Source organism: Cygnus olor, chromosome 10 (genome assembly GCF_009769625.2).
Source record: "Cygnus olor isolate bCygOlo1 chromosome 10, bCygOlo1.pri.v2, whole genome shotgun sequence".
Classification (NCBI taxonomy): Eukaryota; Metazoa; Chordata; class Aves; order Anseriformes; family Anatidae; genus Cygnus; species Cygnus olor.
The window spans coordinates 22,414,855-22,438,467 of NC_049178.1; the positions used below are offsets into that span (position 1 = coordinate 22,414,855).

At 40.7% G+C, this 23,613-nt stretch overlaps 1 protein-coding gene across 1 annotated transcript in view; it reads right to left on the bottom strand.

The window, feature by feature from the left end:
• The window catches only part of FGD5 (FYVE, RhoGEF and PH domain containing 5), a 100,563-nt gene that overhangs the window by 29,057 nt on the left and 47,893 nt on the right, over window positions 1-23,613 (bottom strand). Inside the window, exons 6-10 of the mRNA XM_040568382.1 lie at window positions 12,248-12,390; window positions 10,708-10,864; window positions 8,042-8,129; window positions 5,116-5,166; window positions 3,523-3,581 (exon numbers count right to left, since the gene is read on the bottom strand). Coding sequence (XP_040424316.1) covers window positions 3,523-3,581; window positions 5,116-5,166; window positions 8,042-8,129; window positions 10,708-10,864; window positions 12,248-12,390 — 498 coding nt within the window. The remainder of the gene's footprint in view (window positions 1-3,522; window positions 3,582-5,115; window positions 5,167-8,041; window positions 8,130-10,707; window positions 10,865-12,247; window positions 12,391-23,613) is intronic.

Consider the following 23,613-nt stretch of genomic DNA (forward strand, 5'->3'; position numbering starts at 1 on the left):
ATGGTACATCAAAAACAGAATTCGAACTTTCATGACTATTTTCACCAGTAATATAACTCCATTGACTTCAGTGCAATATGCAATGGATATCTGATTTTGTCCACTTATGTAAACATGTAACTTCAGAAAAAAATATTCATACAAATCTTCCATGTATTTGAATAAAATTTAAAGAAGCTGAGGTGTCAGAAAAAGATGTGGAACTGATAGGAACTGAGTTCTTGCATTTCTCAGCCTCTAACATGGGTATCCCTTAAAGCTCTGAGATTACTGTGGAAACTTGTCCTGAGATCTCAGTTTTCTGATGAACTATTTGTTATATTGGTACAAATAATTATTTATTTATTAATGGAAAGTACAATTGTGAATTCTTTCCCTGAGGAGACAGAAAATCAAATCCGTTGAAACCTTTGCTCAGTAAGTGCATGGTTTCAGAGTCAATCTGTAAAGTGGCCAGATTACGTTTCTTTTTATGTTAATATTTAAGCTTGTCAGACCACATCCTCCCTGTAATCTACATGTGTTCCTTTGACTTGGTAACAGTGTAGTGTTTATATAGTAATTAACTATTGATTATTGTTGAACATCTTGGAAACAGTCTGTATAAAACATCATTTCCATGCATCTTGCTTTTCTGCTATGCTTCTTTCTCTCTCCTTTCCTTCTTCACCATTTTGTTTGGCTGTAATGCAACTACCTTTTCATCTGCAAAAATTTCTCTGCCAACTTTTGTCCCCATCCTACCTACCAAAATGGCTGATGCCAAAATAGTTTGTACTGAGAGCTAAAGTGTCTTTAAATAAACTTGAGAGTAAATAACCAAAGAGATCAAGAGTAGCTAAGAGTTTACACTTATCAAAGGTGTTCATGCTGCCTGCTTGCTGAAGCAGAGTGTGCTGCTTTGTTTACACATGGCTCACATTTGGAACTTTTCCGTAGCAATCAGGAGAAGTAAAAGAAGTGCTGTCTTTAAAAGGAAGGCTTGGAAGGTTTCAGATTGTCATGGAACCACATTAACACAGCAATTGGGCTGACATTACTGTGTGAAGGGGAAATGTGTTCTGAGCTACATGCAGCAGGACAGTGTGGGGTGAAGCCTGAAACAGAAAAGTGGAAATGGACTTAATAGACTTAAATCTAATCAGTAGGTCCAAGCTTTTTTGAAGTTTGCATTGAGTGATAATGTAGATCTGAAAAGAAATCTACTAGTTGGGCTTCATGTTGATCTGTGGTAATTTTGCCAAAGACTTCAGGAGAAGCAGGTTCAGAACCTTGATCTCAATTTCTACCTATCAGAAGGGGAAAGAGGCAGATTCATGAAGACAGGTTTCCCTATTCAGGAAATAATAAATAGTTTTAACTACAACTTATCCCTTTCTGATACAAACATTACAAGATTTTTCTTTTCCTGTCTCTGGCCATGAGGAGATCATCACTGAACTCGGTGCTCTAAAACAGCCTGTGAACACATGGGCAGCATTTATGACCTTGGCACACATATCAGAGACACGGATTTTAAACCTGCACAGCAGGGATGTTCAGATGTGAGCAAAAGTTGACATTCTTGGCTCTTGGGTTCATCTGCTGCAAGCAGATGCTTCTACTTCTCTGAACAGAGCATGAAAGCTTCAGTTTTAAAAGTTGAAGGGCACCCTGGATTTTGAGACTCTTTCATTTTACCTCCTGAGCTGCTGCAAAGAACATCCTTCATCGAGTTGACCTACTACATTTTTACCATGTCACGCAGTCTGAATTCACTGCCTCACCCAGTGCCTCCATTCCCCATACAGAAGGCAAAGGCATTAAAGGAAGCATGCTGAGCCAGAAGTGCTGGTATGTGGCCATGGTGGCCCCCCAGCATATGTCTTTCCCTATCAGTTCCTGTGCATTCATTCTTTCAACTTTAAAATCCTACCTGAAAACAAATTCTTACTAAGGTGGGTTGATATTTCATTGCATTTCTTCCCCTTGTTCACATTAATGCTTAGGTGTTTTTCCTCTTTGTCCCTTGGATTTTGTGTTTTGGTGTCTGAGTGATTATTAACTACCCTCTCTCTGCTCAGTAAATGAAATAATGAAGTGACTTGACTGCCAACTGTAATTAACCATAGGAAGGGTGTTTGCAAAGCCAGAGACCTCTAATTTAGCAAAGGCACAACAAAATCCCAATGCAGGATGTTAAAGTCAGAAATGTTCAAGTGAGTAATAAAATGTAGACAGCTTCCCAAAAGATATGATGCATTCCCCATCACTTAGAATTGCTGTGACTCAATGCAATGACAAAATACTTAAGAGAGTCACCTTTTGAGAAAGAAATGCTTCAGTGTAACCGCTCATTATTGGGTGAAATGCAGGACGCCTGGAATTAGGTGCTTTGTTCTCTAACATGCATGCTGTTGAACACAAACCACATAATGGTTGACATCTTCCAGAGCAACTACATGCGCTGCTTGGCAATCAATCTAAATGCCTTGAAAAGAAGTGCTTGAAGATGGTAGTTTTGAAATTTCGGGCTCTACTATGACTGTCGCTCAACATTTCATAGACTATGAACGCTGTAGGTACTTTTCACTAACTACTTCAGCTGGATGCTAGGTCTGTGCAACTGAAATTGAAGTTCTGCAAACATTAACCTCAGGAGAGAATTTAGCTGCAGGTGTGGGTGGCTAGTATAACAAAATGAAAGACACTGCCTTTAGTTATGATATCATCTGGATATCCACCAAGTTAGATTCCTCTGGATTCTTCTGCATCCTGTGCCTGACAATCTCTCTGCTGCCTCTATGCCTCCTAACACTGCTTCTTACTACTGTCAATAGCAAAACTCTTGTCACCTTACCTAAAAATCAGACCTAGATCCTTGGAAACAAATAGTCATAAGACTAGCTATGTGCAGGCTATCTTTGCCTGTAAATTAAGACTCTAATATCATGCGAGAGGCATTAGTAAGTCACAGTGACCTTATTGGAACTGTTCATTTCTTTGGTGAACTATATAACTTATTTAGATATCTATATCTAAATTTAGATATGAGCTGTAACCTATGAAAGTCGTCGACAGTCTATTTGACTGTTTGAACATTTGCAAGACTATAAGCCCAGACCAATTCTTCTGAAGTAAAACGGGATTCCAGAATGGTAGAAAACTTACATAAATGAGCTCAGAATGTATCTTTGACAGCACATTTTTGATGTCTTCAGCATTTCATATCTAAAACCATCCCAGACTAGTAATAGAACCATGAAAATTCCCGTCTCTCACTTCATTGCACCATATGCCATTTCGGAAATCCTAAGAGGAAGAAAAACTTTGTGCTGCTAGCTACTGTGACTTACATCTTGTACAGCTGCACTAAAGGGCATAGACCTGCTCCATATTTGCAGTGCTCTAAGCCAGACCTATATAAATTTTTGAGATTCACCCTGGAGGAGGTTTCAGAATTTAACAGATACAGATACATTTCATCAGATGTGCAGAAAAAACACTATTGATTAGGAGAGAGTGCATCATAATAGGACTCACCCCTTGGAGCATGCTCTCGTTGGCTCGGTCTGTGATTTCAGAAACAATGAATAAGGCAGCTGAGGGGTGAAGCAAAGCAAAGACCACAAATAATGTAAGAGAGGAGGAAAATAACCCCAATCCTTTCTGTTTACAAGGACATCTTTAATAAAAAACAACCCCCCAGCAGCAGCAGCTTCTTAAATATTTTGGCACCACCAGGATGCAACTGCCCAGCAAATTTAGGACCCGGAAGAGTCATCCTGTTGTGCAAAGCTCTGCATCATGCTTGTGTTGACCAAGAGAGCTCGTGAGGTTCCTTTTAAGCACAAAATCTTTTTGTAATGTTTTCTAGTTGCAGATTTTTGACATTTGAAGCTTGTGGTAGAGAGAGATTCATGTAATCCTGCTTCAACCATCTAAAAGCATGGCAGTCAAGGTGGCTTGTTTCCCCTTACTACCAAGGGAGAGGACAGGCCATCCCTTTCTGACTGACATGTGTGACGTAAGTTAACATCTGGATTCTCCACTGGCAAAAAGCCCGGGCCTGGACATGTTTGCTGGCACTGATAGCAATGGCATAACATAGTTTAGGTCCTTATCTCAGATCTCATTTTCTCCTGTGGAACAGGGCATCCTATCCATTTCCAAGCCTAATCTGGGAGCATGCTAGCTGTTGCTGGCCAGAAATGTGACAAGTGTTTGCTAAGGACAAACAAGATAGGCAAATGTGGCTACAGGGCTTGAATGTCTGCGCTGACTCTGTTTAAATTACTGCTATAGCTATAATCATTGTCAGTGACAAGGGTCCAAAATTTTGCACAAGATACTACTCTTGGCCAGAACAGAATGACCTTTAGCCAATCTTAGACCTTCTTGCTGTGAGTTGCTTTGTATTCACATTCACTATGACAAGGAGGTGCACTGGTTTCATTAATACAATGCTATTCTTATTTCATCCTGGAAGCTATTCCCACTCAAGCCCAGGCTAAACCTCCCTTTGACTTCAGTGGGAGTAAGACACTTCTGCTTTATCCATCTGATGTGGTGGGAAAGATGGTGTTAGGAACTGAACATCTGGATTTGTTCTTGATTGAGCAGAACAGATTTTTATGTAATGTCTTTCAAGTTTACTTAGACTTAAGGAACACAGAACACAGATACATGTTTCAAACCTGTGTGTCTTCAAAGTTCTGAGAGAACATCAGGCATACCCAGGATAATGATATACAAACAAGTGGGTGGACCAATCTCAACTGGCTTTACAATGACCAGGCCAAGCATGGATGGAGCCAAAGAGGACTAGGATTTTCCAGGTGACTGGGGCTGAAGTACAACGTCAGCACCATGCTTATATACAAGATCATTTCTTCTGTAAGTTCATCATGTCAAAACTATTGGAAGCCCACATATTTCACTGAGAAAAAAAGATAGCATTCTTGACCTACATAATTCATCTACATTAGTAGTAAGTTCTTGTAGACCTTACTTCTAACCTATAAATACAAAATCTTGAAAATAAACCTGTTCTATATATTTGCAATACAGATCCTGCACCTCTTTAGAAGCAGAGTTAGTGAAGCAGAATTTTTTGTTCTACCCATTTCATTTTACCTTGTGTGGCTTCATACTCTGTAGAATCAGGGCAAAGATTATTCAAGTAATCTGTAGAAAATAATCAAATACAGACATCCAATAATTAGAATTCAGATCCATATAATCTGTTGTTGGATTAGCTAAAACATAAAATCCTAATGTCCCAAATAATTAAGTTTATATTGCCTCTTTCCAAAGTGAAACATCTTCGACAGCATTCTATTTTGAGAATCCGTGCAAGAGCATTGATTCAGACTTGGACTCACCACATAATTTGGCAGGTATAAACCAACAAACAGAGTGACAATAATATTTCCTGGTTTCCCTGCCAAAAGAATTGCTGAGTAGCACCATTTGACAAATAATTGTTCTTCTCAGGAATTCTAGTTTCCCATCTGAATGAATGGTGTTGGCTATAATGACCTATTTTCTATATTAATATAAAATTTATTACTTGAATTCTGTAGACACAAGAAAGAGAGTGGTTCTGTACATGCAGAGTTCAATGATTACTTCTGAACTCCATCACATTCTAAAAAATAGGACTTGCATTTACAGGAATTATTTTTGCATCATCTACAGACCTTTAACCTGTCAGCTTTATTTGGACTATTTGACTTTAGGGACATGGTTTAGTGGGTGATATTGATGGTAGGGGGATGGTTGGACCAGATTATATTGGAGATCTTTTCCAACTTTAATGATTCTATGATTCTATGATAAATCATCTGTATGTTTTTGTCTGGGTCTTTATTCCTTTAATGGCTGTAGTATATGAGCAACACCATTTTTAAAGCCTAGTCATGAAATACTTTCTTCTTATCTCTCTGATTAATCCAAGCTCCTAAATTCTGCATCCAAGAAACAGGCCCATGGGCTGGGAATTGTGATGCTCATGGATATCCATTCCCTTGAATGTCCTATCCGTATGCGTTCCTCTTTCTGGTCCTGTTCTCTCCCTGCAGCCCCCAAATCTGCTTGGCTCTCTCATGCATTCAGTAAAGTGTCTGCCTGCACTCAGGCAGACAGGAAGAGGTTTTGCAGTGCTATCAAGCAATATTTAGTGTTGTTTTTTACAGCTGCAAGCTCTGTCCTTGGTTACAGACATTTAATTGAGTGGGCAACTCCTTTTGGCTGTAGTACAGTAACTGGCAACCAATATCCTGATAAAATACCCTTCTTTATCTGGTAGAAACAGCCAGTTATGAACGCACAAAAAAACCTGCTTTTTTTTTTTTTTAACACAGAGAATTTGAAGGACTGCACTCTTCCAGACTCACCCTGTCCTAGCAGCCAAAGAAGGGCTTGGTTTCATGAGATGAAGAACTGTAGTAGTTATTTTCTGGAACATTTTGAACCAGCACACCTTATCCCAGAGCGCACAAAAGCTTTCATTTTTCCAGTTAGTGCCAGTACCTGGGCACTAAGGAAAAGCTCAAGTTGCTTCAAGCATGGAGGGAATGTCCAGCCACTGGAGCTTCACTCAGACTCTTCCAGCTCTCTCACAAAATACAGTGCTTCATGTTTGCAATTTGCCCCATGGACCACAGAAATGGACAGAGAAAATGGAGTATGGTGGGGGTATTTCTGACAGGGATGTGACAAGCCCATTTCCTCAGAGGCATTGTTTGTGTGCATGCACTAAAAACACTGTAAGTATTATGTGAGACAACTAATTTCTGCACCCCACTCGTCTGGCAAGTTGCCCTTAATGTAGACACACCCAGAGAGGGAAGCAAGTCAGACAGAGAAAAAGTCCTACTATTGGCATCCGGTGTTCATTTGTATTGCTGCTACTAAAAAAGAAAAGAACAGCTGTGAAAAATGAGTTGCATCCTTGATCAAAGTGTCTAGAGCAAGATGAAACTGCTGCTAATCTGTGCTGTGAATAAAAATTCATATGGTCCCTTTGTTCTGCTGTGTTTATAGGAGTCTCTTCTAATATGCCGTGCATTTCACCAGCTGTTGAGTATGGGCAGGATTTATAGCTTCCTTTTTACTGTCCCACACATAACTCATCTTGCATCCCTCTCCACCCACACATATACATACTCCTAAAACATTTCACCATCTTTATGTCTATGGATCCCTCCTTTTTGGGTTTCAATCTGACAAAATTACATGACAACACTGAGATTCATTGGCTACATTTCACCATTTCCTTCCATAACCAGTTCATTAGTAACAAACCTGAACTTCACGATTTTTTTAGGGCCCACATCCTGCTCCAGAAAGGCTGCTCTCTTCACAGCCTTGGCCTCGCTATATTTGCAATGGCTTGCACAGAATAAGCCACTGGGGAGAACAGAACCACCCACCTTGGAGAGACTCTGGGTAGGAGAAATGTATATGTAAAGGGAATATAAAGGGAAGGTTTTACTGTAAATGTAAGATCTGTAAATGTACTGTCAGTGTAAATCTGGATCTCTGCCTCCTAGACCATGGAGAAATTGGGCTGCCTTAGGTGTACTGTACACGGTGCTCAGGGTGCAGTACTGGGTACAACTGCTTTGTTGATGGAGGAAGAGGACATGGTGCCTGCCACTGTCATATAGGATACAGTGCAGACTGCCTCCCCTTGCTGGCGACTACTGTGCCCTACTACCTCTGATAATTGCCTCTGATAATTGCTCTTGACATACATAAAATCAAACCTGTCTGCTGGCAGCAAGGTTCCTGAGTTCTGCCTCTCCTAACTCATGGAAGGGAAAAGCCAGGAAGGAATGGCTAAAAGCACCTGACTTCACACTTTTTAGTGACCTTTTAGTATGGCTGTGCTGAAGAAGTGCCAGGCTCTCTGAATCTTGTATTAAGCAGATTGAAGTTCCCAGGAAATCCCATGCAGCTCCAGACCTAATTTAGAGTCATGGCATCAATGTGTAGCACAGGCCAACATGGGAGGGTTTCCACTGAATACCTTTGAGAATGATTTAGTTTTACTGACCTGTGAGCAGCACGCGATATTGGAAGACACGCTGCACCACTTTCAAAAGCTGGTGTTTCACACTCTGTGGGCTTCCACCAGAGCTCTTCTGTCCTCAAGGGAAAGGAGAGGAAACACAAAGATCATGGATGCGTGAGCTCAGCAGCAAACTGTCATCTCCTCCACCTCGTGTGTCCCCTTGATATTTTGCTAACAGTCAAATGCACATATTCTATTGAACCGTTCCCAATTTACCAAGTTGCTAAGGGGTATTTGTAACTCTAAAGAAGTACTTCTAACAATTTATTTTCTATGGCATCATTTGCAAATAGTTTGGACTCAGAGGGAAAAGGGAAGAAAGTGAACACCATTTAGAAAGTAAAGGTTGGATAAAGATTTTAGGGTGGCATATAAAGAGCCAGAAGTATCAGATCTCAGTGAAGCTTGTCATCTTTGTTGTTTTTTTGATGAAAGTTTGTTTTGTTTGCAAATTTTTAGTATCTTATTTCAAGACATGGAATTGAGCAGCATACAGCAAAGCACCTTTCTGTGATGGAGTTGGAACTGAGTGTCTGGAGAGTGTTTACAACAAAACAGAGGCAGCTTGTGATCTGATTTAATACACACATGGAGAAGTAGCATTCTTCTCTTTACCTTTTCCCTTTAGATTCAGCCTATTGCATATGGCCTCATAAGGTCTTAGTTAAAATAGGAAACTTGCTGTGTATCTGTTAAGCATTGCAACACTGCTGCAAAACCAACAGCAACCCACAAAACTCAGTCCTCAAAAGCCTCCATCTCCAGAGGCACCAAGAAGCAGAAGCTTGCCAGGACCTGAGCGGAATGGCACAAAACCCAGCTGGTTCTTTATGAGGTCTGAGTCTGAAAAACAGTCAAGTCTCACAGGATTTCAATGTTCATCAACCAAAATTTCTGCAGTGTTTGCCACTTGTGAAGGGAGACAGGACAAAAGGGGGAATAGGAATCTTAACTGTTTAAAGGAAGTCTGGGAAGAGACAGTATTTTCTCAGGTAGAAAAGATGTTTCATGTTACTGTATTACTCCTCTAACTGACAGACTGCTCTTACTAAATGTGCATTCAGGGTTGTGCTGAGTATTCCCAGCCCCCATACTCAATTCAAAGGTAACAGAAACAAGATGAGGACCTAAATTCTTTGTTGTTAGACTAGGAAACTAATAGTGGCCATGTTTTTAAAAATGCAATAGGAAAGGTCTGATAGACACCTACCCCAAATTTGTGTGTGTGTGTGTGTGAATGCAAAAGGTCAAGAAGTAACAGAGCTCACTTATTCTAGATTAAAGTCCTGCTGATCTCATCCTAGGTGAAGCTCCAACTGCTTTCTTAGACATAAGAGACAGTTTTTAGGGTTGATATTTATGACAGAAGTCCACAGACGTGACCAGGAGGGATGCTAGCAATACTGATCATCAGTAGAAAACCTGTGTTTGACAAGTTCATGTTCACAGCAGTGTGAGCCATCAGAGCTACCCTCACATGCTAACAGGAAATAAATGCGGTGACTACAAGGTATCTGTTTGTAAATGCTGACTTTCAAATGTCTTTTGAAATCAATTGTTATCCTTAATGTTTCACATGTGCTGCAGAGAAAAACACAATCCGTACTCCTTAGAGCTGGTATTCTAAATAACCCTTAAGGTCCAATCACTAATTTATCCCACATGCCCTCTTACACCCAAGTAATCATTGTTATTTCTTGTACCAGATACAGATAATAAGAAACATGGATTCTGGATAAACATTAAAGCAGCATGTCTTTGACCATTTTAGCTCAACAGTATTAGTACAGCCCAGCTGAACTTTCCATCCACTTATGGCTTTACACTTCTGAAATGGTGTGAACCAGCCACATTGCCAATACCTTAAAATGCTATCAAGAATTGTGGCTTCAGTTTCTGTCAGTTGCATTTTGATGGTGTTTTTCAGTCACTCAACAGGGATGAGTTAAGTTACCACAACTGGAAAATATGTTTCTTGCTTAGTGATACAGGCCCAAAGGTTACAGACCATTCAGGGAGGTCTGGAGGAAAAGAACCCTGTATTTGGTTAGTGGAGGTGGTGTATTCCTCTGCAGTTCAATTGGTTGCCTGTCACAAGACCCTCTGTAAGCAGAGGAAGCAGTAACAGGCATTTAAAAATGCAGAGAAATGCAATTCTAAAGATGTTGTGGGTTGACCCCAGCCAGCAGATAAGCACTCATGCAGCCTAACCCTAACATTCATCCTGGCCAGACCCAGTACAAAAGAAAAGATGGAAAATGCAGTGAAAGAAGAATAGATAAGAAGACACAGTAACAATAACAGTTATTAACTTTAACTCATCCTCAGAGGGACTGAGATGTTAGATATATGAATGAGAAACTATTCCACTATCTGCATATATTTCAACAAAATATATTCACGGATCTGTGGACTCACAAACATACATTCTGTATCACATGGGAGCGTGGGGAACAGATGCAGACACAGAAGCACATCATGCACATGTGAACATCTTACTTCAGTTATATCAGCAGGATGTGTGACGAGAGCTATTCTCCCATTCTACCCTCTGGGAACACTGGTGGAATTGCAGAAAAAATGCCTTGAATAAGTCCTGTGGTGCAGCTATACATCATTGCAGGTAAAAAAAAAAAAAAGGGCCTTACCTCAAACTCCTGAATGATGGTAGCCAGTTGGGAATATTTATGGCAAGTTTCATCTAGCAAAGCCAAATTCCTATCAAACTGTATAATGTAAGCTGTGTGGTGATTCAGCCTTGATTTTCTGGAGAGAAAAACATCAGCAACTTTCTGGTGTTCCTCCCTAGGGCCAGAGAAAGAAAAAAAAAAGAAGCAAACAAAAAATTAAAGAAGAAAAGCTCTGCTTCTTTCTCATTGCAGCAGTTCTATTCATCAGACCCACAGTGGCTAGGCACATTGTGCAGCTAAAGCCTAGGTTAAATGGCAGGAAATAGGAAATACTTCCCAAACACACTGGACAACAAAATGGGCTGCTGTAGAACAGGCACCTTGAGGTGTCAATCCTTTGGCTGTGCTAGTGCCATGGCAGCCATATGTGTCTGTAGCAGGCAGGCTGTCTTCTTTCTGGACACAGCTTCTGCTTCTCCGAACAGACCTTTCAGCTGCTGCAGGGCTTTGAGCACTGGTTGTGGAGGACAGCATCATGTCTTCAGTTGTAACATCGTATCTTCACTTCTTCCTCATTGCCCCCTGCTCAGCACCGCCCCACCATTGGCTGCCTCAGCACCCAGTAGCACAGTGCCGAATTATTTATGAAGCATATCACAGAATCACAGAATCATTTAGGTTGGAAGAGACCTCCAAGATCACCTAATTCAACCTATGACCTAACACTAACAAGACCTCCACTAAACTATATCACTAAGCTCTACATCCAAACATCTTTTAAATACCTCTAGGGATGGTGACAACCACTTCCCTGGGCAGCCCATTCCAGTGCCGAACAACCCTTTCAGTAAAGAAGTTTTTCCTAATACCCAACCTAAATCTTCCCTGGCACAACTTTAGCCTATTCCCCCTCGTCCTATCACTGGGCACGTGGGAGAATAGACCAACCCCCACCTCACTACAGCCTCCTTTAAGCGATATGGCAAATGGAAATTCACCCTGTGAGGGTGTTTGGCATAGGTGGAGTACCTCTGCAGGCTGGTAGGGTCTGCTTGGCTTGGAAGCCTTGCTTTGGGGTTGGAGTGAGGGGCGGCTCCTTATCTGAGAGCTATGCAGTTGCTATGTAGATTTCTGTAAGTGAAGAATCTTCTTTAGAGTCAGCTCTGATGTCTGAAGCTGTTCTTGCCTTCCACAGCATGAGTCTGTGACCTACAGGCTATGTGTGTGAAGCCACTCGGTGATGAGTGTGAACTAGCTTGACTAAACATGCAAGGCAAAGGAAAGAGAGGATAATGTATATGCAACAGACTGTTGTTACAACGAGGCCATTTCAGAGCTGTGGGCTGTGCACTGTGGAAGTGTTTCAGTATTTGCTTTCTCAGCCTAACAATCTGTATGTTTACTTCTTTTCTGTATGAAAAATCTGCCAAAGTAGTTCAGCTTCTTCTCCTTTCACCCCTGCTGGTATCCCAGCCTTGTTGCTGGGGCGGGGGGTCAAGGGAACACTGTGTCACAGAGGTTATGTTAAGGCTGTCAAGCTGTGCCATTCCTTACTTACCATTTAAGAACTCTTTCTTCCAGCTCTCCCAGGATCTCTTGGTGTAATTCGTAAATCTCAGAGAGTTCACTTAAGCCCTGCTTGAGTTCAACCTCTTCCTGTTCATCTTCTCCAAGCACTTTCATGATACCTTCATATAAATCCTGTGAATAGCAACACAGAAATTAGGCAGACAGACATAAAATTTCTTCTCTGAAATTATTATTACAATTTCTTGAACCCTAAACTCCACTTTCTAGGAATTCTAAGTTACACTATCCATAGTTATAGATTGTACTCAGTAGAGCAAGGAGATAATGCCATATATTTTATTGCATCCATTAGTTCATACACATTTTCATCTGATTCCACAATGCTATGAACACAAAATTTAACATTTCACCTGACCAAGCCATCAGACCTTATGTATACAATGAGTTTGTTATCTTTTTATTTACCTTCGGTTTTTTCCCCTGCTTTTCTGGGTGTAGTTGATCTCATTTTCTAGTGTTTCTTAACCAGAAACATAATTTTAAAAAATGAAGGATGAGAATGTCATCACCTTATAGGTCCATGATATATATATATATATATATATATATATATATATATAAAAACCTTCTACATGTCTTGTGTTGAAAATTGCTGCACTTGTCGCCAAATCCAAATTTAAAGAGAGGAAGAAGCAGTAAGTTTAAGCTATGAAACAAATAATTTTCCATATGAACTCAGACCTTTTTTCCTCATTCTAGACGTGCCTTTGATCCTGTGTGCACGGGAGTAATTTCCTCAATATTAAAATGTATCCACCTCTGGAAAGGGCTCTGGGACTGCTGGCTGACAGCAGGCTCAATGTGAGCCAGCAGTGTGCCCTGGCAGCCAAAAGGGCAAACTGCATTTTGAGGTGCATTAAACACAGCTTAGTCAGCTGGTTAAAAGAGGCGATTCTCCCGCTATATTTAGCATTGGTGCGGCCTCACCTTGAATATTCCGTGCAGTTGTGGGCTGCACAATCTAAAAAGGATGTTAAGGTCCTTGAAAGCATCCAGAGGAGGGCAACAACGCTGGCAAAAGTGCAGGAAAGCATGTCCTGTGAGGAGAGGTTGAGGATGCTTGGGCTGTCTGGAGAAGGCCAAGAGGCGACCTCCTTGCTCTCTGCAACTCCCTGAGGAGGGGAAGCACAGAGGCAGACACTGGTCATTGATGACAGGACACATGGGGAATGGCACAGAGATGCACTGGGGGAGGTTTAGACTGGACGTGAGGAAAAATTTCTTTACCGTGAGAGTGGTCTAACACTGGAACAGACTTCCTAGCAAGGCAGTTGATGTCCCATGCCTGTCAGTGTTAAATAGGCATTTGGACAATGCCCTCATTAATATGCTTTAACGTTTAGTTAGCCTTGAAGTGCTCAGGCAGTTGGACTTTGTAGGTAAATGATATTTGTAGGTCTCTTCCCACTGAATTCTATTCTATTCTATTTTATTCTATTCTATTCTATTCTATTCTACTCTACTCTACTCTACTCTAGTATGGTATACAGTAGCACATTTTTTTAAGACTGCATAGTGAAATGTTTACCCAGCTTAGACCTAGAGATGAGGAATACGGCATCCATCTGAAACTGCAGGGATAATTTGTATTCGATTCACAGGGATTAGAAAATCATTCCAAGTGCACACAGAAATTTTTTGTGTGTGTCCAAAACATTGCTTAATGTCTCCTTAATCCAGAGCTCTGGATGCTGAAATGTTTCCAGGTCAAAGCCAGATTCCTACACAATCCATCTTCTCAGCTTCAAACTTGTGAAGGTGCTCTGGCTGGCACCTGGCTATACCTCAAGAGACTTTAGCCACTCTGATGCCCTGATTCTTTCCAGGTTCCTACCAGCCACTGCTGTTTCCTCTGCCTCCTGCTGCCAGATGCATTCCCTCTTTACAGGCAGTGGCAAGAGGAACTGAGGCATTTAGAGCTGCCTGATTTTGCTGAAGTCTGCAATGCAAACCATGGCAGTAGGATCTAAGGCAATGCACAACACAGCAAGGCAGAAATGCCAGCACTGTGTAGAGGTATTGCTAACTGTTGCTAACAAAGGCAGATTCTGGCTGCCTTTGCCACAAGCTAGACCACTGCAACCACATAGTTTATCTTCATAGCACTATCTGGTGTTCAAAAGCAGCAGCCTTCATTCGGTAAAATTAAGTGGCTGTAATTTCAGCACCTGATTTGTCAGTACTGCTACAGAGTGAAACTACGTGAATAGCATTAGCATAGTATCCTGTATTTTTCTGGGGATGATTCTGCAGCACTGTTACAGGTTTAATTCTTCTCTGTATTCCTTGCAAATAGATGACTTGAGTCAGGCCGGTGTGCTGGGCAGGTCAGCTGGGCTTACAGTTGGATTTTGCATGTCTGCTAGTCAGGTCTTCATGGGCAAAATACCTGAATCTCTATGAAAATAAGTGAACAATTAGAAACCTACGTGCCTCCCAGTTTGTGATAAGAGCAGAAACTGAGCAGTCATACAGAAAGGCCCAGAAACTTGTTCTCTGAGTGCCTTTCCCAATTTTTTTCTGCATCCCAATAAGTCATGAAGTGTGTAGAGTTTTTATTGAACAAGATGAGGAAAAAAGGAGTAAGAGTGAAAAACCAAGTAAATAATCAAAACACCAGCTCAGTAGAGAGGCCACATTAACTGTGAGATTTGAAAGCTCCTGATGACTCGTTTTGGCACAGCAGCTGCAGACTACGACGTTGCAAAGCTTCCTGCCTTATAAAAATACTATCTGTCCTTATCTGACCTTCCTTTCCTTTTTGTTTGTGAAGGAAAGGTTAGGGGACTGCAGCATTCTCTCTTATTGCTAACCACTCTACACATGCTGGCTTTTTCCAGTAAGTACCTTAAATTTTGTCAGCCTTGGGGCTAAGTGGGGAAGCCAGGTTAGTATCTTTCCACTGATCCTGTCAGCCTGATGGTGTTGATGGTTTCTGTGACTTTGTTGCCTTAGATCATTAGAGTAACTATGCAAGCTGCAGCCACGTCTCAGCTGCTCATCATCCCAAAAGACACTGTCCAGACAAAAGCAGCTCTGAGTAAAGTAGCAGGAGGGGTCTAAATAATTTCTTCAGCCAGAAGAGGCAGTACAACTGCACACTTTATGCACAAGGCTCTACCTCCATCAGATCACAGCAGCACTAACAGCAAAGCATTAAAAGCATCTGTCACTACGTGTTTCATCCAAAACCCCCTGAACCACCTGAAACAACTAAAGGTTTCTGGCCATAGCTATGTTCTATGATTAGCACTGACTAGATTGTTTGCCAGCTCCAACTTGTGCTAAATTTCTGTGCAGTGAATGTAGTGCTGGCAGATTGCTTTTCTGGGGATGACAGAAATCTGCCAAGGCTAAAGGATTTGAATCAAATACTCAGACACGCAAGTTCAGAACATAGCCCATGAGGCCCTAGGAAGATACAGACTCTAACATCACTTCCATATATCTGTGTTGTGTTTTTTTTTTTCTGTGTTTTTTGACGCACGGTGACAAATGTGGATCAAGCTTGTATCAGCTAATGTCAGGCTTTTGTAATGAATGATTATTCTGTGGCCACAGTTTGAAAAGATGATTTATTTGGAGAAGGTTTTGGTGGTTGTTTTTTAACATGATCACTTGAGAACTGCTGTACTATTGTGTTCAAACAGACAAATGTTCTAATAGCCATAGGGGAGAAATCTGTCAATTCTCTTTTTTTTTTAAGTTCAGCATTAAAAATACTTGAACAGGGACTTAGTGGCTGAATAAGACTTAGATTGACTGACTTTGAAGTCAGGAGGGAGCATATTGGTATGATATGGTCTAGTGTAATATGATCTGTAGTCCAGATCACAAGACTTAGCAGAATATAGCATTCATAAGAAAACAACCAATTTTGATTTATGATGGAATATACTATATATACCATCTGTTATGAATATGCTAACAATGCAACCTGAAAACAAAAAAAAAAAGGAAAAAGCCACAGAAGATGCTTTTGGTGATCTCATGAAGGGTCACGTAGATCCTAACCACATATAAAACCCAAGTATCTACTCACAGCAGAGCTAGTGTTAGAGCCCTGGTTGGCATCCTGCTCATGCTAAAGCCATCACATCAGGAATCATAGAGCAGTTTGGGTTGGAAGGGACCTTAAAGGTCATCTAGTTGTTGTTCTAGGAGTTGTTCTTCCAGCAGGTTTGCAGCTGAACTCTGCCTCAGTCCAAAATCTATTGTGAAGAAAAGCTTCAGTGTCCAACCAGTCTGGCCAGATTTCTGTTGTTAATGACTTTTTTTTTCACACACTACTCTGTAAACAGTGAGTTATTATTGAAACCAATGTTTTCCAAAGATATGTTAAAAACATTCTCTGTCCATAGAAGCCAATTCATCAGAAAAAAAAAAAAAAAAGCAGCTGCATAAAAATCGCTGAGAAGGTGATTCTACCGGTTGAGTTACTAGAAATGGCAGCTAGATTTTTCCACTCAGAGACCATTTCCTGGCCTCTTACCCCACTGTATGTGGTGTGGCCAAATGTGCTGTGAAAGGAAGCAGGGCTTGATAAAATGAAACCTCTAAGGTCACACAGCACATTGAAAGACGCCAAGCTCCTTCTATCTGGCCCTGAACCAGGATGGGATAGGTTGAGTATCCTCTGTCAGGATCGAGTGATCATGAAACCTATTGCCAAAAAGTCAAATTCTGTTCCTTGAAATTTTAGAGACAATCTTATGAGTTTCCCTGGGCTGTACTTGGATTTCCCACAGCATTTCTTACAAATCTGACTTCTGTCAATTAAAAAGTTTAGACGTACATGCTGTAATTAGAGAGGAGTCTGAAAGAAACAATTTCCATGAAACCTGGTAATGTCCAGGTATGAACAGCTCAGAAGCTCTCAGTATGTTTCACCGGGGATCCATATTTTACACTAGATGGTTCACTTCAGTTTGATTAAATCAAGGTAGCTGTATTGATTTCAGCATGCTGGAAATCTGGCTGGTATAACTGTGGTCCTGCTGAAAAGTTCCGTAAGGAGCCCGAGGGCATCTGAGCAGATTACTGCAAGCTTCCTCTCTCCTCACCTATAGGAACCAGCTCCTGATAAGTTTTTAGTCTCCTCACAGCATTCCTGGCTTTTCTGTTGTAATGCTGTCAACTGCAAGGCACACACCGACTCACTATGAACTGGAATATCTAATAGATACCAGCCAAAAGAAAAGTTGCACATGAGCTGCAGTTTTTCAGCAACTATGACAGATGAAGCATTTGTTTTCTGAAAAAGCACTAGAACTAGGTAAAAAAAATCATCATGATATTTTTCTTTCTGACTAACTATATCCTGGATAAAACGACATCACAAAAAAATCTGAAAGAGTATTACTATGTTTCCTAATTACCTGGGTCTAATTTCCATGTGTCTTGTCCCAGTACAACAAATAATCTCAACATTGTGCTATTCTAGCTTTCATTTTTTCTGGTGTGTGAAGGAGGCTATCTAACTATGTATTCCAGCAACTGTATACTCTAGGTACTTTCCAGCCATCTAAGCCAGTCAAACCATCTTCTGGATACTTTTCCTAACTGAAAGGAATCTGCAATTTTTCAAAGTCCTCAGTCATCATAATTAATCCAGACTGGGGAAAGGAAAAAGAATCCAAAGGGTTCTTTCAACTTACTGTGCCTGGGGAAGTGAATAGCGATGTGCTTAAGTAACCTATTTTGTTATAAAAACGTCATTTATTCCAAAATAACTGAATAGCTCTGTGTCTATCCATTTTCCATCATAGCGGTGCAACAAGATTAACACTCCTTTCCCATAGCATCTCAGTGGATTTAATTAGTCACTAATTGCTGGCTTCTTTGATCATAATGAATTCTCAGACAAATTATTTAATGACAGTTGACTGGATAGCTAGCCTTCTAATGATTAATAAAAAAAGGAGGTGCAGAGCAGTAAGCACTATAAACATCAAAAAAAAAAAAATGTCACTGTTGAAAATGCTGAGTGCCTGGGAAGCCATTAATCAAATGCAAAGTGCTTTTCCGGTCCCACTAACTCTAATCAGTCATGGCACCTGAAGGTCTCCAAGTCTGTCACCCATTCGCCACATTTGAACACAGAAGGTACTAAACACAAAGTTCATATAATTCTCTGTTGAGTCAAAAATTGTTTAGAAGACACACATGAACTGAAGTCATCCAGTTTGAGGCTGTGACATGGTGGCCATAGAGCTCAATCTCACCCAGGGGTATGTGAGCCTACACAGCTTACTCCTGTCTTACGCCTGTTCCTGCACCAGTGTTCAAGCATGCGTGTGAAAGCATTATCCAGGCTGGCTAGATGACACAGAAGGTTAGCAGCTGTACTATGAAGATGCATTTTTGAAACACAAAACATTTCTTTATATTTTGAGTACCCATAAATAAATCCTTTATAGCCATCCAATGACCAATTAATTCCCTAACATCCCATAAATAAACTCTACAAATAATTTAGTGAAACAAAGAGGACCAAAACCCACAGCCAAAAATATTTTTCTCTCTCCCCTTTTCTTTGTGCACGTCACTAACACAAGTTACATTTTTTTTCACCAAGAATGCCTCTGGAGAATTTCTGTTCTCTTCTGGAAATGGTGGCTATATCCTAGAGCCTGTTATAAAGGCATCAGACAGGGAGGAATGCAGGTTTTGTTTCAACAAGGTCTTATTGTTTAGGTGGAGCGTTGCCTAACTGGCACATCTCTGGCTCTTGGAGTAGAACGTGGTACCCTCTGTGAGGTGGTGAGGCTCACTGTAGGCTGAAGGGATATGAGGCACTTTAGAGATGCTGGCAGTGCCAAAGTTAAGAGGACACATTTAGTATAAGATAGTTTTGGAAAAGCCACTTCACTTTGCTATTTAGGTGCTTAGCTCAAATCAACTGTAGCAATTCTGTATGCATATCAAAAGTCATTTTACAAGATAGATACATATTGCAGTCCTTTCTGCATTTCAGCCCTGCTCCCAGTTAGCTTTTATCAACCTGAGAATATTTAACCTCAGAGGACTATAGTCAAAGGAACCAAAACTAATCTTTTGTCAGATATATTACTGCTTTAGGCAAGTAGTTTACCCAGGAGAAAAAAACTGCCTGGATATATGTGTAAATTATCTTAATTTGCTCTGATGGGTGACTTGTCTTCTTTAACTTCTACTTGAAAATATTCTAACAATACAGTAATTCAGTCTGGATCCAGATTATGTTTGCTTTTTTTTTCTGTTAAAATTGGTCAAGAAATGCTGATCAGTTGCTAGATCTCCTTGTTTTCTGTTCTTATCTGTTTGTCTACAGAAGCAGCAGTGTATAAATTGCTAATCCAATCATAATGGAAATCCTAGTTCCTGTATATTGTTTACATTGGCAGAAAAACAGAAAGGTGTACAACACCATTGTAATGTAATAGAAGGTGAGACAGCATCAGAGAGCAGAAGGTGAGACAGCATCTCCCGGCAGGACTGGAGGTTCCTTTTCATAGGCTCTCAGCACTGTGCTCCTAACATCAGGTCTGCGCTTGAGCCAGACAGAAATTATGAATTTATAGTGTGCGGTGATGACTGTAGAGCAAAGCCATGCTTAACAGTTCAAGAGAAGTACTTGAAAGGAAGAATGTTTCTGTGACCAAGAAGTGTTCATTGAAACTAGAAGGGTCACATTGCTAGACTCTGTAACTGGGCTAGAAAAGGTCTGAATGCCTGCAGTAGTATGTTCAAGGTCTTGGGTGCTGAAGCAAAGTCTCTACCTGTTTGTTCCCTGTTGCATGGTCTCACTGTAGTCAGAGCACCATGTGCCTACCTGTTATACCCATCAATGAACCACCATGAACTGTGTCCCACACTCTTGGCAGCATTCATATATATGCCCTGTTTGTAGACACCCTTTTCTCTCTCTTTCACCCATGAAAAGTTATTCCCTGCAGCAGGGCTCTGTTACAAAGAAGCTTCCACCTGCAATAATGCATAGACCAGAAAAGAATTTAACTGCTTCCCAGATTCCAAATTATCTTCACGATGTTGATAATGAGGGAAAGAAATCTTAATTCGGATGGAGACTCTTACAGCGCTCTGAAGAAGCTAATAATCCACTATTCTTGCAGTCATCTGTCAGAGAAAAACTATAAGTTTATACCAGCCAAAGGTCTGACCTCTAATGCTATCATGGTTGTATCAGCTTTCTTGCTTCTAACTCAACTCTGTTAAAGAACTGAAAAAGACTGATGAGTGAATAAATTCACCTATGATATTTTCACAGTTTTTAGGGAGAATCCTGGCTGGGGAGATCTGTGAGTTTCCATATAAGGAACAAAGCTGAGAAAAAATGCAAAAAGGGAGTGAATAGAGCAGATTTGTTAGTGGAAAACCATAACCATTTTTCTGCCTCAGTTGCCAGGTGGAGATAGTGACACTTTAACCGCAGAAATCATGACTGCATGCAGCATATTTACCATACCCACACCACAACTTCCACCTAACATCTGGACTTCTATACTTTTCAAACAATAATGGCACATGCATGCATCCAGAAATCACTTTTCATATCTAGAATCGCAAATGCTTCCCAAGTCAAGCAGATGTTTTAATGCATTGGTAATATTACCAAGTGAGTATTTTTGACCCTTTGTGAATGAGCCAGGGAGGACAACAGACAATCCTTCTGCAGCCCAAACTTTATATAATTGAAGTCTACATTGATCACATAAAATTGTGCAGACTTTTACAGTCACTCACACTTCTAAAATTAAGGTGGATTCAACAGATACTATATATCAGAGGCTCCAAGTCTCTTTTAGATGTCTAGGCATTACACTTGAGGGGAGGATGAAAAGTTCAAAGGGAGAGAAAAGGGTATCCATAGTAGAGCTGAACACAGGCGATAGATGCGAAGTTTGCCTCATGGATGTATCATCATTACAGGCAGCAGCTGCTCTCCTAATTATGAAAGCAAAAGTGGCAGCCCTGAATTAAAAAGTGGCACATCTCCTGTAGCAGAATGAGTGACCCTTGATCTGCACTGAACAGTTGATCTTCTCAAACTTCTCATTACTGAGCCCAGCACAAACAATGCCAGATGAACAGCAGAAAACACAGACTACCACAGCAGACACAATTAGTCTCTTATCCTGCCCCTGCAGGGTACAATCTAGGTCAGGAACCCTGATTTCAGCACACACTCACATGCAGACAAATGCACACATTCATCCTCTGTAAATCAGCGTCAGAACTGGCAAGCTGTAAAATGTGCATTGCAAATACTGTATCAATGGGGCTTGTTAGCAGGGAATTGTCCTTATGCCAAGTGAGGTAGTATGATTTCCCTCTTCTTTTAAGAGATATACTGATGATCTGAAAGCTATTTTGGCTCAACGTTCCACTGCAGGAGCTCTCTGGAAGATACATGGTTATTTTCCCACGGCTGCTGAAGGCCACAATAAATAAATGAATGAGAAAAAAATCAGCCGACTGTAAGTGAGGGTAGGCCATTATTTTGTGGCACTGTATCTCAGGCTTTTATAATAGCTTCAGAGGGCTTAACAGCCAACTATCCCTCCATTTATTCAGCCCAGTCCATTCACTAAAGCGTTTCATTTGGAAAATAATGACTTGATTGGTCCAGCAGAACTTTGAATGTCATCCAAGAAATTTACAGCAGTAAAAAAGCCTCAGCGAATCATTCACTGGGAGTGTAAATACTTAGAAAGATGGAGTTCTGTTTTGTCTAATGTAATAGTGGCTCCTGAATCAGATAATGTTTATTTTTTGTTCTTGAGAATGTGCTACCCACAAGAATTCTGAAAGTAGAGATTAACCAGTGAGTCTGACTTCATGATAATCTGCATTTAGGTCCTTTTAAGTTAATGACTTGGGAACTAAGATGATTTTGTTCTTTTTTATTTCCTGAGAGTTACTTTGCAGTCAGGAGTCTTGCAATTCCCAGTGCAGGACTAGATCCCATACTGCTGCAAAGACTGGGGAACCAGCATGTTATATTTATTCACATTTTTATTCCAGACTATCTCCAAATGCCAAGGAAGCATAAATCCAAGTCTTGATGTTTGGAAGAATTGTGTACCATTGTTACGACAAAAATGCAAATCAGGATTCAGGAATTTGAACACTGAGGTATTTGGGGCAGATGTTCTTTCAGTGCAGTGCTGCCCTTTTGGGTACCTTAATTTGCTAAATGCTTTGGAGGGATGTAATAATGACTTTAAGGGGTTCTATGCACAAAAAAAAAAAAAAAGACGTTCTGTACAAAGGCAAAAGACAAAATGAACATGAACATGATACACTATCAAGCAAATGCTTAATCCCATGCAGAGTGGGATCCTGAGGCATTCTAAGTCACACTAACTTTGCTCTGTATATATTTAGTAAAGTAACTGGAAACAGACTGGCTCAATGGAAGCAAATAAACCAGATTCCTGGTGCTCCAAGGTGATGCGTGAAACATCAGAAAGCAACCTGCAACATTTTTGTTCAAGAGCAAGCACTAAAATGAAGACAAGTGCAGACTACATTACTGGGGTAAAAAATAGGAGACATGAACATCAAAATTTGAGGATTAAATAATTATGGAATAAATGCAAAGGCTAATCAACTTCAGAAAACTAAATCTTGAGTAACAAGAGATCAGGGACTGCTTTGGACTGCAAGGCCCAGCCAGTCCCATCTGCTCAGTCCAGAATGAGTTCTTAACTCCCAGCTCCAAAGGACTGCATTGCATTTAAGCAGGGCAAATAACAGCTAACCCTTTAGGTTATTATCACTACTACCACACCGATACCAACTTTGTGAGCTAACACGATGTTTCCACTCTTTCAGTTCAATAGCAGAGTAGATGTATGGAAATGTCATCATTTTGGCAATCAATCAATTTATTAAAGTCTCTGCTGAATGACCAGATTCCTGTTATGCTGAACGAATAGCTCCTCCAGCTGAGCCTGGAAATGAGATGGGAAACTGCTCCTGTTGCAGGCTTAAGAAAAGCCTTTTTTCCTTTCTGAAAGCAGCTAGGGTGTGGTTTAGTTCCTTGCCTTTCTCACCAACATATGGGTTTATTTAAGAAAATGCGTCTCGAGACTTCAAGATGAGCACTTAGAAACTGTTTTTTTGAGAAAGGTGGTGGTGAGGAACAGAGAGAAATGTCTGCCTGTGCTGAGAGGTGCTGACACGGAAGCTTTTGGTCTTAGCTGGCCATGAATGGTGTTTTGCAGCTTGAGTGCAGTTTGTTGACTGTGTGGTCACTGGTGGCTGCTAGTGACCTCTGTCAGTGGGACCTGTGTCAACAGTGAGTGCACAGTGAAGAGGTATTTTCTA